At 36.6% G+C, this 17,808-nt stretch overlaps 3 protein-coding genes across 4 annotated transcripts in view; all 3 read left to right on the plus strand.

Annotated features, from left to right (window-relative positions):
- The window catches only part of LOC134848160 (kinesin-like protein KIF11-B), a 286,740-nt gene that overhangs the window by 11,137 nt on the left and 257,795 nt on the right, over nucleotides 1-17,808 (plus strand). The window lies entirely within an intron of this gene.
- The window catches only part of LOC134848161 (sideroflexin-3-like), a 37,919-nt gene that overhangs the window by 11,137 nt on the left and 8,974 nt on the right, over nucleotides 1-17,808 (plus strand). The gene's annotated exons all lie outside the window — the stretch shown is intronic.
- On the plus strand, nucleotides 258-16,989 carry LOC134848743 (serine/arginine-rich splicing factor 4-like). Its single transcript, XM_063866255.1, has 11 exons — nucleotides 258-440; nucleotides 2,452-2,518; nucleotides 5,006-5,114; nucleotides 6,907-7,074; nucleotides 9,266-9,345; nucleotides 9,415-9,455; nucleotides 9,528-9,579; nucleotides 9,645-9,799; nucleotides 10,274-10,413; nucleotides 11,251-11,459; nucleotides 15,821-16,989. Exons 1-11 carry the CDS (start codon nucleotides 258-260, stop codon nucleotides 16,987-16,989), a joined length of 2,373 nt encoding a protein of 790 aa, XP_063722325.1.

A 17,808-nucleotide genomic window follows, 5' to 3' on the forward strand; every position in this document is an offset into this window, starting at 1 on the left:
AAAGAACCTTCGACGATTACTGGAAGGCAGTCCATTAAAGTAGAAAAAAAAGTGGCTGTGAGGCACGGCGTGCTAAACAACACCATTGACAGCCTCAGAAACAACAACTACCGCCCAGCCTGTGTCGAGGAGCTGACAAATTATTTGAAGGCGAAGAAGCAGCATATATTGGCGATCGTCTATTGCAGAAGAGAAAGTATGCCTCACTTATTTAGTCAACTACACTGCAATGGAATGCTCATTATTCCTGCAATTAAATGCTAACCTCCAAGAGCAAACAGAGCAAGGAATATTTGAAGCTGCACCAGAGTGCTGAATTGAAGTTGAAGACTCTGCAATTGGTAGTGGCATACAAAAGACAGACTGGCAGAACTGAAAACAAAAATTCAAGGGCAAACAACAGAGACCAACGCAGACAAGGAGGATGGCGAAGGCAAGACGTGAGCAGAAGCTGAAGGCAGAGGAAGAGTCTGCGCTTCAAAGACAGGGGTGTGGAGAGTGTGATTTGTTTTGCTTTGTGCCTTATGATTCTTCTTACTCGTGGCCCGCAAAACAATGACCACAGTACTTTTACCTACTGTTTGGCTCAGACAAACATAAAAAAGAAAGCAAACTTGAAAAATTGTGTAAGACTATCAAAAATTTTTTTAAAAACTCAAGTATCTGTACATAGTTTCTTAGACACTTGAAGTTTCTGAGAAAGTGTCTAAGAAACGATCTAATAATAAAATCTTTGAAGTTCATGGACCCCGAGAACGTTTTTTTTGGACCAAGCTGTGTATAATTTTCAATTGAAGCTGAAACTAAGTACTGAAACGTCTAGGTCGAATAAGGACAGGAAATGGTATGAGCAGTTGGCAGTGAAAGCTTGATCGCTGGTGCAAAAAGAAATTGACGAAGAGTGTTGGGCACCAATTTTCCATTTTGTGAGGCGTCAATCTGATGCAGGCTTAAAAACAACATCAGAAAACCAAAGAACAAAGTTAGAAAAGCTGACCGAGAGACAAGATAATGTTCTTGGGGGAGAAATGAGCGATCAGTTAATGTGCTTGGTTTTAATGAATTGTCTGGATGGGTATATGAAATGCTGTCAATGCGTCCGAAGCGTACAATTAGAGACAAATGCAGGGTAACGCATTTTATGGCTGATCTCAAAATTTTCCTCTCACAATTGAAAAACCAAATCTGGTGAATCTTTATGTCAAACAGAAGCCGCGGCAAAGGCATATGCAAAAACAAGGCAAACCTCAAGAGACAAAGCCGTTGAAAAAAACAAGGCAATTACTCAAAGATAATGGATTGCTGGCTATGCGTTTTGATAAAAGGGCTTGTTTTTGCGTAAGGAGGAAACAAATGTATGATTCAAAACTGAATTTTTTGTTGCTAGTACCTCAGTTTTTGAAAAAAAAATGGCAAACACTACTGTGAGGTGATACTGAAAAACTAGAAGAAAGTTAACAAAGAATACTTGCCATGAAGAAAAGGGACGAGATAAATGATCATTTATATTTAAAGATGAGGTCGACAATGAGGCAACCCGTCCGTTTGTACTTTTGGCTGAGGTGCACAAGGCTGAGTTACCCCTACGACCCGTACTATCCTTTCCGGGCAGCTCGTTTAAAAATCTTAACAAAACCCTTGCAAAATTTTTTGACAACATCGTTGGAGTCAATATAGAAACCAAATTAAAAGATGCCAGAAAAACAATTGAAAACTTTGCTCTAGATCCGGATGAAACCATAATATCTCATGTTGTGAAAAAATTATACACTTTTGTTCCCCTGAAGGAAGCAATTGAAATTGTCTTACAGAAGCTGTACAGCCAGAATTTTCGTCCCGAATTTTAAAGAGCAACCATGAAAAGGCTTCTGAACAACCGCGTAGAACACGCGTAATGAATTTAGGAACAGGGAGTTAACTCTGAAAAATTAGTCCTAAAAATTTTTGGTTTTTGATTAACCATTTTTCATGTCTAATATGACATTATGTCTCAGAAACCTCCAGACAAATTGATTTAAATGTTTTTGATTATTTTTTTTTGTGATTATAAGTGTTTCAATCTAAAAAGTAGTTTTAGAGGTCAATTTGGATTGGCTGAAAATAAATCATGAAAGGGGTTCTTTCGTTTAGGTATGGTCGTCAACATGCTCACTATGGCCCAAATCAGCATTATATAAATACATCAATAAACAATTTTGCAGGAAATAAGTCAAGTCAGCCTTTAAGGCGTTGTTATTAAAGATAACTATTTCAACCGCCCTTCCTCTAAAATAGCACTAATTAAATGTTCTATGAATTGCGTCTTACGCAGTGATCTACAACCCCGTATACAAAAAATACCGCTCCTGAGAAGCGCGATGATGGTCTTAGTTTTTATATAGTTTCTTATTTTTGAGTCGCTTTCATGCTTTTTTCTTACAGAGTGTTTCAGATATGCGCTGCATTGTGCAGGTAGCTGCTGCTGCGGCACCACCAGTGCAGCAAAAAATGAACGAGCAGAAGCTGTTCTGTTCGAACTGTAGAACTCTCTGTTGGTGTCTTGAGTTTTTCAGTGATTCGTGGTACTTATAGGCGTCCTGCTGGTTGAAAATTTTGGCATCAAATAAGGTATGGCTAAACCTGTAGCCCCATAATCAGTTTTCTTTCACAGTGTTCTTTTCATAAGTTGTGGTTGGATTGTTGACAAAGCTCTCGCCTTGCAACGACTGAAGTTCGGCTCGATATCAACATCATAGCAAACCTCGCTCATGAGGTTGGCAAAGATATCTCGGATTTCGTCATGCCTCATGCGGATAGATCCGTCCTTCGCTCAGTGAAGGGCATGAAAAAGGTCAAAAGTTTGACGACATGCACATGTGAGTGGAACGTTGGTTGGTTCCCATCCATATCGGAGATAAATTCCATTTCGGAATACGGTTTTTTTAGGTTGAAATTATATCTTCTAAGTAGCATTGCGTTTAACCAGTTTAAGCTCCTTTTTCGGAGGCTAGCTCAAGTGCGTGGTTTTCACTGTCACTCAGTTTATTCAATATTTTCATTCCCTTTTGGTTTGTACTTTCAGTTTAAGTTTAAGTTTTTGTGTAGATTTATTCTTGCTTAGATAGAGCTGTTAATGGTTCGTATGTGTCTAAGACTGAAGATGTTTCAATTAACAATTCTAAAATTTTCTCATAGTAAGAAGGTAGCTTGATTCTTAGACCGCCCGTTTTCAGTGGCAAAGATGCGAAATTGATGGCGAATATGATCTTTACCAATCAAATTTGGAATTATTTTTTCCTGCATTATTTTCCCGCAGGCCTGCATGTTTTCTGTGGTATTGAAATAATTTTAGTTCAAAACGATAGTTTTTCTTGTACCTCTTTGGTGTAACAAGAGTAAAAGGTTTGTGGTGATGTTTTCGCGAACTGGACAATTTTTGTTCGTTATTTTCTATTGTTTTTCTAGCTGAGTTTCTAAGAAAATTTTGCATTCAGTACTCTGGCTCCTTTCTTCATTTTTATTTCGCTATTTTTGAATACTTTTACTGCCTCGCTGTGTTTTTCATCTTTTTCAATGAGCTGGTATCTTGTTGCTTTTACTTGGTTCCTAAATATTTTTCGTGTTTGATAATGTTGTCAAGAACTGTTCGCAGACTTTTAAATTTCCGACTGCGTCCGTATGGTCTGCATACCATTTCTGTTATCGTTGACTAACTTTTATAAAAAATAAACGGGCTAGCCCCTACCTCGCTATTACTATTGAGTTTCCTCGTGTAACTCCTTTTATATATAGGATTACTTTTTAATGAGTTCTGTATAGCGGGTAGTATAGAAGGGCAATAATTTTTAAAGCCAGCTTCCGGTTTAGGGAGTTAAAGCATTTTCGTGTGCATCACTATTACTGCATCGAAATCGGTTTTCTCGAATTGCTTCCTAAGCGTATGAATTGCATATTCGATGCCACACTTTTGGCCAAGGCATAGTTGATAAATTCGCTTTTCAAGCATTTTGTGATTGTTCTACCTGTTTTTCTGCGGATGACGTCGCCTGTACCAATTGGCCTAACTCCTGAGTTTTTATCAAGTGGAACTAGTCGACATGCATTATATGGTTCAAGAAGCTAAGGACTTAACATTTCTGTTAATTTTTTTCTGTGCAATTTTGGCTAATGTCTTTGATATTTCAACTGACTGTCTAATGACCAAAGTGCGTTAGTATGCGTCTCCACGCATTTGATTCCAGACCTGAGTGTCCATGAGAACCTCATGTTGTCAGACTTCCTAAATTTCTGGCCGTTTATTTGGTCGAATGAGGATGAGTGGAATGGGATTGTAACTTCGGAGCATGATTTTATGTAGTTGTTGATTATTGGCTCCGCAGGAGGGTGTTTCTCACTGAGGATTTGCTCATCAGTTTAATTTTTGTCTGTTTCCTTGAGTGAGAGAACACTCTTGGAGGTATCAGTTGATTTGGCAATAGCACACAAAATTTCCCATGTGCTCATTGATTTAATATTTTATTTAATATGTGCTTCAGTTTCTACTTTTTTTTTCTTCACCAAGAGGGTTTGCACCGCTTTTCCCACATTGAAAAGTTTGTCCAGTTAGCGCTTTTGCAATTGCTTGAGCCTTCTTGCTGTAGATTTGAAGTACCATCCATCACTCTCCCATTTAGTTTTGCATAGCATGAGGTGAGGGAATATCCTTTATCACTGTTGCTTGCATTGCGTATGAGTTTTTTTGTTTTAATGAACGAGTTTAGGGCTCTATTTGGAGTTTGTATAAAAATTAACCCAACTGTGTTTTTTGCGAGGAACTTGAAGACTGGCTTCCAGTGAACTACTTGGCTATAAATTGTTCTTATTTAAATTTTTAGTTCAGGTATGGGATTTGACCAAAGGTAGGGTGTGGCTGTTACAGTTTTGTTGCGGTTTGCAATTGCAGGAGTTTGATCGTTGGTCAAGGGGCTTTTTGAGGTTGAGTTAGAGGGAATTGATAACAGTTGTACTGTTGTCTGTAATGAGGGAGGTGCAGCGAATGCAGCTGAAATTGTCATCGTGGTCGCTGCCTCGGTTAAAGCCGCTGCAATTTACATGCATAAAAGCTGCGCATGTTATGCATCAAATTCTTCGACCGCGTAGGTGGTTGTTACATGAGATACATTGTTTATGATTGGATAATTTATGAGGAAGAACTGTTTAGTCAGAGTGTCAAGAAAATTTAGAAATAATTCAAGCTAGGAAGTTTGTAAAGATTTCATAGCAAATAACGAAAAGTGGATGCCATCTCGGCAGAACATTCGAGGGGTTAGATTTAAGGTAAGATTAGGCGAAATAATGAGTGAGTGTGGATGAACAAATTCAATAATAAAGTTAAACAGCATATGTTTAGGAATGTAGAGTTTTCGATTAACATCATTGTTATTGGATGTTTGGATTGTTTGAAACTAGGAGGATGGATTGTTTGATGATTAGGAGTTTGAAACTTGTTTGTAATTTGATTGATTAATTTTTTTCCACTCTAGCTGAACTTCTCGTGGATGCAGCCTTTTATCATTAAACCCGGCGTTACTGTATTAAGGCGCTTTGGTCTGACTGTATTGTAAAACTGTTCATACACATCTTGGAGAGTGGAGCCGCGGTACGGGTGAATTGTAGATTTTACTAGTCCTTTATGTGCCAATTACAAGCTTCTGTGTAAAGTCTGGGATTCGCATTGCATGTAATCGGGCATCCACCTGAAGCACAGATAGCGAAGGCAACGGAGTCGCTCTTATGTAGAAATGTGGTGGGATAGATGGGCAATGAATCAAAGAGTTTTATTTAAATCTGAGAGGTAAAAAAAAACGAAAAAGTGGTAGGTGGGAGCGGTACAACCTGTGGTGTTGTTGACGGGTAGTTACACCTGGTAACTCCTTCTTGCGTCTAGATACGCCAGAAATGCTTCACTCGCCTACGGCTGTGACGGCGAGATTTGGTAAATTAATCAGAAGAAGAAAGACCAGCGAGCATATGATATGAAAACACACAAGCGGTAAATTTGAACAAATGAAAGGCTATTTCATAATTTTTATCACAATAATATGTTTTTCACAACAATCAAAGTAACTGTTTGAAATTTACTCCTTCAAAAATCTTTTCAGTTACGAGTTTAATTTCTACTCATCAACTCAAATCGTCTCATTTGTATCTTTATTAGACTCCATACCAAAAAAAACACGCAAAATTTTGAGTGGAATATGGGATAAAGGGACTCCTGTAACCTCTGTTACTATGATACTTTGAACTCGCGATTTGTACTCTTGATTCTGTATTTTTTCAGTTGCAATGCACTAAAAGTGAAATGGTATCACGCAGAAAATCAAGGTTCGTGAGTTCTTTAATATCTTCGACCAATTTTAAAAAGTTTATTTTATCATTTTTTAATTTGATTTTCTTAGCTCCTCGTCAAGCGGAGAATCGTCACGATCAAAATCGGGCCACAAAGAAAAAGATGCCAAACCAGCAAAACGTAAATCCCCGAAAGTTGAAAGAACAAATAAACGTCCTTTAATTGCCAAAAAGCGGAACAAAGATACTCCGAGGAGCAGGTATGATCAAGTGTTACTTAACGAAGTAGTTTACTTTCTATCAAGTTCGTGTAATTTTTTAAAGAACTCAAATTGCGCTCTCCAATAACACAATGCAAATGACTGTTTCGAAAGTAGATTTTAATTATCAAAGTTCCCAGTGAAATAGAATTAATTCAAGTTTCTGAATTAGGGCTAGTTATTTAAAAATTTCAAAAAAAGATGCACGAATCTCAATGAGCATGAATTTGAGGGTGATATATTTTGTCAATTATGTTCAGGTTTCCTTGGGTGGCCATTTTTGAAATTCGGCCACATGATTGAAATAAGAATTAAACCAGTATTAGAATGAAGCGTTTAGATCTAAATCAAGCTCTGGAAAATTGGCCAAAGCTGCTAAAGTGGAATCATCAGCTAGTCCAGATAAAAAAATCAAAAGCAGAGATCGGAAGCGAAGTTTGTCTGCAAATATAAAGGAGAAGTCGCGAGCTAACGAATCTGAAAAGGTTAAAGAGAGTGGAGTTCCCAAGTGAGTACATATTTTTGTTACTTTACTATTTTTCGCAATAAATGTTTGCTTAATTCTTTAGATTCGTATTTTTAAGAACAATTCTTCAAAGCAGTCTAGTTGTATTTCGTGCTTTAATGTCGCATTGTATGTTTAATATAGGAGCGCAGGTGAAAAGTCGAAAGGTTAGTATCAACTGCCCGAGTTTTGATCAAGGTGAAAGTTACCTCATTCAACTGAGAATGTTTTTCAGAGCCAATTGAGGAAAAGCACGATGTTCTGGAGAAGCTCAATTTCGGCAAAAATCAATTCGGCCAGCAATATGACTGCAATTTGCACATTCGAATATGCCTAAATGCTGATCGAATCAAAAAACTGCAACTGCCAAAAGCCAACACATTGTAAGATATGTTTATCGGAGAAAATAAAACATGCAAAAAAAGTTGTTAACAGGAATCATCTGGAAGCCTTTGATGTTAGAATCTGGTGAATCATCTGGATTAGAATCTGGTGAATCATCTATTGCAGTTAAGTTGGATCTTAACTGCAATAGATATAATAATTTGAGCCTGCTTGCATTTTAAACACTTCGAGTATGCTTGCATTTTAAACACCCGTTCTTTCTAACGAAGCAAGCGTAGTGTTATATCACGAAAACATTATTTTGTAACTCAACGCGCCATTTAGAATTATGTGTTCTAATGATTTTATTGTTGACTGGTGAGTCCATGCATTTAAGGGACCATCGGGCAGATAGCATAGTCTCCAGTTCCAAGGTTCGGTTCCGACTCATCAACAGTTTTTTAGGGACTATTTTTTATCTGTGCTTTCGTTCTTTCGCTTTTTAAAGAAGCGGAGCGTAGTAATACTTCGAGGTAATTTTTGTCACCAATTCGCAAATAAAAGTGCTCATTTGGTGGTACCTTTGGAATAATTCTACCCATAGGCAATTTGATAGCATCTGTTACTACTTTCTCGGTTGCATGTGTTAGTTTACTTCCAAGTGACTGTAGCGAGGACATGAGACTTTTAATCTACAGATGAGATATTCAAATTTGGAGTATTGAAATGGCTCCATTTATAATTGTTTACAAATTTGCTGCATAGCATTGGCAAATTCAGAGCAACTGTAGCCGCTTTGTTTACACAAGCAAAACTTGTGCTATAGTATGAAATATTTTTTTCCAACCTTAGTCTCAAATGTTGCGATACAATGTGTTCATTTTGATCAATAACCAGCTATTAAGTACAGCCAATGCTAAGGGTATTAACAAAGGCTATTATATTAAGAATAGCAATTTAGCCTCAAAGTATCATGGATCTGTAGTGTAGAGGTAGGGAAGGAGACCCACAACAAAAATAAGAGGGTTCGAACCTGGGCAGGGTCGGATGTTTTTAATGAACTTTTTCGTATACTAGTTAAAATGCGTCCGCTATTTAAATTGAGACATGTTAGCTGGTAATTTTTTTTCAAGTGTACTGTACTGCTAATGCGTCATAATTCGCCTGCATCCTTTAGCAATTATGTAGACTCATAATTGACGTGCATCACTTAAGAAATTTTGTAGACTCAAAGTTTTACTCATTCAGTTTTTTCGAGTAGCGTTATCGGTCATATTTTTGCTTGCGTATGCGAAGTGCAACTTCGCCTCTGTGTGGTAGCTAGTGTTTGTAAATGCTTCAGTGATTGTGTAGCATATGCGAGGACATGAGACTCCTGGTTTCTAGGTCAAAATATCGGTTCCTCATTGCAAAAGCTCATTTTTCAAGGCTTATTCTTAAGTTTTCTCTGCTCAGGTTTTAAGAAAATGGTTTTTTTTGGTTTCGGTGCAACAGTTCTATACCCAAGTTTTGTCGTCCTAGTTGCCGCTATGTAAATTTTGTTTTAATGCTAGGCTGAGGCTGATAATTGACCTTCTCAGCATCTTTCTTTCAAAATGAGTTCCTTCGAAATGAATCGTGATATGGAAGTTTTGGTAGATGTTTTTTAGAGTCGTTACTCCGCTTTGCCTCTGTCTTCAGATTCTCATTAAACAGTGCAATCATTGCGCGTGTCGAACGTTTTTACAATTAGTTACCGTTTCAAAATAAGAATATACTTTTTCAGGCTAGAAACTTGTCTAACAAAATCACTAAATCTCTAGATTTTTTTGTTGACTAGTTTGCTCGGTTTTGTTAGTGTTGCACATATCTGAAACTCTTAAATTTTCAGAAAACAGAAGAAACTGTACGATGACAACATCACAGCTGGCCTCCACATTGACTGGCTGAAGAGAAGAGATCGTCGAACATGTCAGTAATATTAATTTAATTGAAACATTGAAAATTGCATCTTTTCGACTCAAAGTTTTGCATGTTTAGTCAAGCAGCTTTTTGACCGCGAAGACCTCAAGAAGTTACAGGTGAGCTTGAACTCTGTCAATATGGAAAAACCCATTTTAAACATTATCGAATATTTTTTCGGTTTTGTTCAGGTTGAAGAAACAAGCAAGTCGAAACACCAAAAATCCGACGAATACAAGAAAGGTGAGCACTTATTTGTGAATTAATTTCGAAAAGTAGGCGAAACTCTAATTCGTCTGGCTTTTTAGATCGGGGAAGGCACGAAAAGGACGTGAAACAGGTAGTGAAAGTAGATCCGAAGTCCTTCGAGAAGTTTCCAGATCTCGACGTACCGAACACGAGAACTGCCAAACCGACAGTCAAAGACAGACTTGGCGAAAATCACGCGGTTATTTCTCACGAGGTACTAAATTTTCAACTAATTGAGTTTTCCATCTTAATTTTTATGCATCAAAACGCTGTTGGTTGATGGTTGATTGGTATATTGTTGAATGATTACTATGAATCAACTAGGTCAGTAGCACAGACTCGAATAACATTTCAGGTCAAAGCAAAACCTGATGCGATAACTGGTGAAAGCGCACCTCCTGCTATTGATCCGAAATATGTTCCTACTACGGGAAGATACTTTTTGGTAAGCACCATATTGGGTCCTATGGTCACATAACTTCAGAAGACTTGTCATGTTTAAGTTGAAAAGAAATGAAACGTCTCGAATGTTTGACATAAGGAACACATTTTTAAGGTGTATTTATATTGAATGGTGAAAAATGGGCCTACAAATTGCAATTTCTAAGTATCAAAGTGTCATCGTTATTCTTGAAGCTAGATTCTGTAAAAATCGGGCTAGTGTAATGAAGTAATTAATGGTGTTTAGCATGATGACAGAGAAAATGGAGATTACCACGGTCACAGAAGACGCAATTTCTCTCCCATAGGTGGAAGGCGTGGAGGATTTTTGAGTAGATACGAACGTGACGATCCACGAGCGGGACTGAATGAACGAAGGTTTCCAAGGTTTGTTTTCACAGCAAGTACTGTTCATGGCAAATACTGTAATGAACGTCGTGTAATGAACGTCGTGAGTACTGTTATATAGGTCTTGGTGGTTGTTTTTTTTATTTGGTTCTGGAAAAGTCTTAAAAAGTTGTTCGGGAAAAAGTCTTAACGTTGTTCACGCTAATATTATATTTTTCGCTGTTTGAGTTTTGATTTCTTTTTGAAAGGATGGCAAACTCCAGTATCGAACATCGAAGTTTAAAAGTCACCAAAAACGTCGACTTCTAGTTTCGCAACTGGAATTTTTTTCAGATTTCCAGCGGAATTTAAAACAACCAATTGATCCAGTTATCTCAAATTGGGTTACTTCTATCTAGATACTTCTTGAAATTTTTACAGTTTAAGGCTATCTATTTTTTATTGTGAGCCTCGAAAATTGAAGTTTTTTTCAACTTTCAAACTACAAGTGAGTATTTTTTGTTTACTTGCGTTCATGACTCTTTTCCGTCTGTTGGCAATTTTTCGGATTCCCTCATGTGATGACAGCCTTTATTTGAAAAACGAACTGAAACTCCAAGCGTCTCAAATATTCTGAATCGAAATTAACGATTTAAGAAGGATTTTTGTTCGGCCTAGTGTTTTTGGTGTTGTCCAGGTCTATAAATGATTTTGTGAATTATGAAGTTTTAATGAGCCTAGCAAAAATTAGGGTCTTACTTCTTATTTGATCAGTAGGTTTTTGAAGGATGTTCATGGCAAATACTGTTTTTTTTTATTTGCAACAGTTGAGCAGCGTAATGTTAAGCAATTGACAATCAATTGGCCTTCCTGGTAATTATTTCGAACTGAATTCAGGAAATCCAGTCCAGATGTGTGGAAACATGACAAATTCGGCAAAGAATCAGAGGATGAAGCAGAAGAGATGCAACTACCAGTGACAACAGAGAAGGAGAGAAATACGGATAGGAGGGAAGGGAGAGGGGATGATGGATTAAGAAGGGTGGGTGGGGATTTGAGAGACCGGATGAACATGCGAGCCAGAGATAACCGAGAACAACGTCCAGGTATATATGTGACGCTTAATTTTTTTTTTGTAGAAAGCATTTCTTAGAAGAATTTCTGATGCTTCCTTTCTATGAGGGAAAATACGAGAAGTCAGCTTAATTCAGCACAGTTAGAAATTTTTCCCCTTTCTGAAGTTTGGTTAATTTAAAAAGCTTACTTAAAATCAATTTTTCAATCATGCAAGCGAACGCTTGTGTTATAATATTGATTACTTTTTTTTTATCGTAGTTCAGACTCTTATATAGGTCGCGATGATTTTTTTTTTCGTTTTTTTCAGAAGCCTGAAAATTTTTTCAGGCTCGAATTTTTTTTTTCGCGGTTTGGTTTTTATTTTTTTTAAAGTTCAGTTCATTTCCTTTGTTGAAAGGAAGGCAAACTTCGCTATCGAATAGCAAAATAGCAAAAGGTCAAGAAAAACATGGTTGACTTCTAGTTTTGAAAGTGGAATTTATTTTTCAGATATACCAGCGGAATAAAAAAATTATTTTTTGATCCAGTATTCTAAAATTCAGTTGCTCGTATCAAAAAAAAGTCAATCATGAATTGTTTTTGAAATTCAAAGAGCTTTAAGGGCATCTATTTTTTTTTCTTTGAAATTCGGAAGTTGCGATTTTTTTTTCAAAAAAAAACAAGGAAGTCATTTTTCTGTTTACTTGCGTTCATTGACTCTTTTCAACTCTCCGTTGTCTTTGTTCTTCCTTATTCGCACAAGTTTTGCTCAATTTCGGCTATTTTGTGCTCATAAAGTGATGCTCCAATGTAATTTGGCGTTTTAGTAGTATGTGTTTTATCGGCTTTTTAAGTAGTTAACTGTTATTGCTAGGCATTCATAGCTAGCTGGTATTGACCATTAGGGCGTTTTATTGACATCGATGCAGCGGACGCAAATGCGAAGGCAATCAACTCGTTTTTTAAAATTCCGTTCCAGAAATGTTTCGAATCCTGCTATCGGCAAAAAATTTTTTAAGACTAGTTTCATCATTTTTTGACTTGGATCATTTGTTGTTTTTTGTTGGTTGTTTTTCCGAAATTACAATTTCATATCTGCATTTCATTAAGATTGTCATTCAGAACTGAATTCTCAGTTTTAGCGGGCGTAGAATAGATTTTTTTAAAATAAAAAAATGGACCTCGAGATAAGGCAGAATTAGAAGTTCCTGTTATATTAAAATATTATCCGAGTGAACCAAAATCGATTGTGAGTCATCAATTTCCTGAAGCGGATTAAACGAAATGATTTTGATTCAGAGTGATAAACGTAGTGAGTACTCTTATATAGGTCTTGCTGTTTTTTTTTTGTTTCAGGAAAAAGTCTTAAAAGTTGTTCACGCTCATTTTTGATTTTTCGCAGTTTGACTTAAGATTTTTTTTAGTTCAGTGCATTTCTGATGTTAAAAGGAAGGCAAACTCCACTATCGAACAGCAAAATTGTAAAGCTCACGACAACGTGATCGACTGGTTACTTTAATTTGGTAAAATTCAAATAGATTTATAACGCTGTTTCCTAAATTTGCTGAGTGTAAATGAACGAAGCGATTTCGCATTCATTTAGTTGAATGTTTTCAGTGAAAGTAATAACTTTGATTTTGATGACGCCCATTTTGGTTGTTTGGCTTCTGATGTTTTCAAGGTACTTTGAACTGTAAAAAAAACTGCGCTCTCCACTAGTAAAAATGGAAATATCATAGAAATGGACCTCGAAGTAGATTTTTTTCAAGAAGTTCCTATGTGGAATGAAAATACCTTTTGATGCTCTTTATTATTACATCGTTTTATTTTTTTTGGAACTCTAAAAAAATTCGTTAATGCTCTAATTTGATTTTTTGACTCTTGGTTATTTCAAGTGAAATTCGATTTCTTTTTCTAAACGTTACGCTCTCAAAAGCAAACGGGAAATAGTGCGAAAACTTGAATTGACTTATAGTTTTAATAATTAAATAAAAGTGTAAAACAACGAAGTGAGTGTCGTTTATATAGTTCGTGATTACCCTTGCGATCAGCTTAGTGTATTATTACGAGCCATTCTTTTTTCTAATCTAACTCACAAATAAAAGTAATCACTTATTTGGAAATTTCACTGTAGTATTGGAAATTACATAGCATCTCTTCTCTGCTTTATTTGTGGCTAGTGTTTGGTGCCTATTAAGCTTCCATTGCTGAGTGTTTTGTGTGTGAGACTCTTAATCTTTAGAGTCTGAGAGGTAGCCGATTTTTACTAATTCGAGGCTTATTGTAATGTTTATTATTGCACTTTATAGAGCTGCTTTGTCGTGTTCTCGGACGTGTTTGCGAAGCGAAGCTTTGCTTCTATGTAATTTTTGTTTTAGTTTTTGTTCTGGAAAAAACCCTAAAAATTGTGCGCTCTCAATTTTTGTTTATCGTGGTTTGAGTTTAATTTCTTTTGAAGTTCACTTCCTTTGTTTTGAAAGGTAATGAAAACTCTACGATCGAACAGCAAAAGTTCAAGTCACGAAGAACAAGAATGACTTGCAATTTCAAAAATAGACTATGGTTACTGAATTCGCAGCCAATGAAAACTTTACCTTTTGATCAATTTTCTCTAAATGGAATAACTTTACAAAATTAGTTCATAAACAATTCTTGAACTTCAAGAAGCTTATTTTTCAATCAAATTTTTTATTTAGTGTCTGTCTTGTAGTTTTTTAAGCATCTGTTGGCTCTGTTTTTACTTTTAGATATGCAGTGGGCTATAAAAACTGTAAAAGATACCTTTTGATCCAATTTTTTTTTCCAAATTGCGTTCGTTTCATTTAAGAAGTGTAAATAATAAGAGATTCTGAAGGTTTTTTGAAATTACAGTTCCAAAAATGTTGTCTTTTCGACACTCATTATTTTGTTCTTCTTGACTGCATTGACACTTTTCTAACTGTTTGTTGGCTATATTTTGGTTTTTACTCAAGCAAAGGCGAATTGATTTTTTCCAACTCAGCTCGCATAATTATCAGCTCCTTGGTCTAATTTAACATGTGTTTTATCCGCTTCATCGATGACTAGTGTTTGGAGGAAAGTAAGAAGCTGTGGCAAAAGTGCGAAGATATAAGACTCTATTTTTGGAGGTCGGGGTTCCCTTAAGAGGCAATTTCTTTTGGTTTTTCAGAGCTTATTTATGTTTTGCGTTTCAAACTCTCCTTTGCGAAGTGCAGTCTTGCCTCTGCCTTTTTTTTCTGTTGAGAACCAAATTTAGTGAAAAGCGATGGAATTTTTATTTAGAAGAGTTAGATTTTTCATTTGAAAAGGACAATTTTTCATTTGAAAGCCAAAAATGAAAACCCGCTCTTCGCTAAGTTTGGTTCTCAGAAGCAAAAAATTCAGTACAGCTTATCTCGACAAACTTGAGATGCCACATATGGCAAATATTTTAAAACAAAAAAAAGCTTTGAAAAACTGAAAGAATTTTTAAAAGTTGCGCTTTGACATTCGATTAGTAATAAGTTAACACAGTTGATGCATTTTAATTCATCAAATTAAACGAAAAAAGCTATTTGTTACAAACAAGGGTACCATAATATAAACTCGATTTCGCGAATTTTCTGACTTTACACAAATTGTCAAGGCTCCGTGGCGCAGATGTGAGGACAGGGGACTTTAAATCTCCTAGTCGTAGGATCGATTACGCCCCAGCAAGCGTTTAAATTTTCAAGGCTTATCTTGCTTATTTCTCTTTTTAGAGCTGTTTTTAAGTTGTTTTCTCGCCAGTGTTTGCGCAGCGTCGCCTCTGTGTTTAATATTATTTTATCTTATTACACAAGCAAAGCTTGTGCTATAGTATGAACTATATTTTTTGCCCAAAGTCGCAAATATTGTTGCGACAAAATTTGTTCATTTTGAAAGTGTTCATTTTGAGCAATAACCAGCTATTAAGTACAGCCAATGCTAAGGATATTTACACAGACTATTAAAGTACAAATAGCATGTAAGCTTCAAGGTATCATGGATATGTAGCGTAGAGGCAGGGAAGGAGACCAGCAACAAAATAAGAGGGCTTGAACCTGGGCACGGTCGGATGTTTTTAATGAACTTTTTCGTATACTAGTTAAAATGCGTCCTCTCTATAAATTGAGGCATGTTTGTTAGTAAATTTCTTTTTTTTTTCAAATTGACTAGTACTGCTAATGCGTCATAATTGGCTGGCGTCACTTAGCAATTTTATAGACTCATAATTGGCGTGCGTTACTTAAAAAATTTTGCAGACTCAAAGTTTTACTCATTCAGTTTTTCCCAGTAGCGTTATCGGTCATATTTTTGCTTGTGTATGCGAAGTGCAACTTCGCCTCTGTGTGAAAAATTTCAGTTTATCTGTTGGCTATGCCTCTTTCAGCGAAATTATATTGTTCTTCAGATTCGCCAAGGAGACATCGACCTGCCGATAACCAGGAAGAGTCCTATTTGGGTCAAGTTCCATTCTATGCCCAACAGAATGAAGATCCAGCTCCAACTAGACGATTCGGATTCAATCGAACTTTTAGCCGAAGCCCCCCTGGCAGAAATAGGAAGCAACTCACTCCTCATCGGGAACGGAATGCTAGAAGCCCACCTAACAGAAACCGGAATCACGAGGAGTTAAATACTCAAGAAAGAGTTCGAAGGTCACGTAGTCCAGTGAATAAAGGGCAGCGGAAGTCACCTAGTCCAGATAATATGAAGTCTGGCAAAAGGTTCAATCCAAGCCCTAATAGGGATAACAAAAAAGCTAACAGTCCGGGTGTAAATCGAGATCGAAAACCGATAAGTCGGGAGCGAAAGGAGCTTCCCGCTTCTTATCGTACTAGACATAGTCCATCACCGTCTAGAAGGAACCCCAGACGAAGTAGGTCCCGAAGTTACGGTCGACGTCGTGGTGCCTGGCGAGGATTCCCAGGGGGTCGAAGACCACCTGCACCTCCTCGTGATAGCGACAGACGGAAGGCTCCATCACCTAGACGTCGAAGAAGCAGAACCAAGTCAAACTCGAGTAGCTCTAGTTCGAGCGAACGAGACGAGAAAGCAAAGCCAAGTACAATTGTAAGACGGTCTGTATCAAAACAACGGAAGTCGTCGAAAAGCTCTTCGGGAAGCAGTTCAAGCTCGAGGTCTAAAAGCAGAGATCAAAAGCAGAAACAAGAACAAAGTGCAAATAATAAATCACCCGAGAAAATTGACCTGACTTCAAATAAAAAAGTGGAAACTGCAAAACTGGAAAGCCCGGAGAAAAACTCTGGAATCGAAAACCACACAAGTGAAATTGATAGTACTAAAAAGGTATCGATACCAGAAACTGAACCGCAAAAAGTCGAATCAAATATTTCTGAAAGAGAAGTAATTAAAAATGACTCCAACGATACAAAACCTGATGAAAAAGAAACTTCGGCTCAGAAAAAGCGGAAAGGAAAAATCACGAGCTACGAAAATGAAGATGATTTAATAGAGCAAAGCAGAGCAACCTTGGCGGCAATAGATTCCACTGGTGCTTCTAAAGCACTGGGAAATTTAGACATCGATTTGTTAAATAAACTAACTCAAAATGGATAAATAACTATTGTGCTCTGGAATGAAAACGCTGTAATTTTAGCACACATAGAGGCTAAACTTTTAATATAATTCGACATGGCATGTCTGACCCACGACGAAAAAAAGCCTTCAGATTTTTTGTTCCTTGTATTTTACCATATTATGTTGCTATAGATTTTGCTTTTAGTCAAAAATGCAAGCTGTTTTTTTGGGAGAGTTTGGCCTTCTCGCACTTCCAAGACTGATAAAGTAGTTGAAAGTTATTATTTATGAGTTATATGTTCACGGGACAAAGTTGAAACTTTCACGTTTTTCTCATTTTGTCTGAAGATGCGGTACTAAAATTTTGTCATATGATAGATGTTATCGATATATGTTTAGTGTTTCTTTGATGATCAGGACTGCGATAAGCCTTTAAAATTCCAGTCAATTGGCAGAAGCGGCTAAGACATAGCTTCGTCTTAATAGTCAAAAACGGCTTTCTTTTTCTATGTCAAGCCTATTTTGCTGATCACGAGGATGTTTCAACAATGAATCAGTGTGAATAGTACCATCTATCATATGACAAAATTTCAGCTTTGTCTTTTGAAAAGTTGCAGAGAAAATGGAAAACTTAAATGAAAATATTCGTTATCTTGCTAAATTGGAATCAAAACGTTGCATCGTTCTATTAGAAGAAACACTGAAACTCGCCTGTAATCTATGGGTGTTTCTCACTTAAGGTAAAAGCTCGTCTGTTGTTTTGTTTACAGCCTATTTTGAAATTCAATGTATGTTTATTTCATTTGCAATAAAAACAATCGGACTGGTTATTTTGATTAAACTTAATTGTTATCAAGA

This window comes from Symsagittifera roscoffensis, chromosome 6 (assembly GCF_963678635.1).
Source record: "Symsagittifera roscoffensis chromosome 6, txSymRosc1.1, whole genome shotgun sequence".
Taxonomy (NCBI): Eukaryota; Metazoa; Xenacoelomorpha; order Acoela; family Convolutidae; genus Symsagittifera; species Symsagittifera roscoffensis.

Coding starts and splice junctions, on each gene's coding strand:
- LOC134848743 (XM_063866255.1), top strand. CDS start 258: ATGCTAACCTCCAAGAGCAAACAGAGCAAGGAATATTTGAAGCTGCAC. Junction 9,456..9,527: donor AAGACCTCAAGAAGTTACAG/GTGAGCTTGAAC, acceptor GGTTTTGTTCAG/GTTGAAGAAACAAGCAAGTC. Junction 9,800..10,273: donor ACGCGGTTATTTCTCACGAG/GTACTAAATTTT, acceptor AATGGTGTTTAG/CATGATGACAGAGAAAATGG.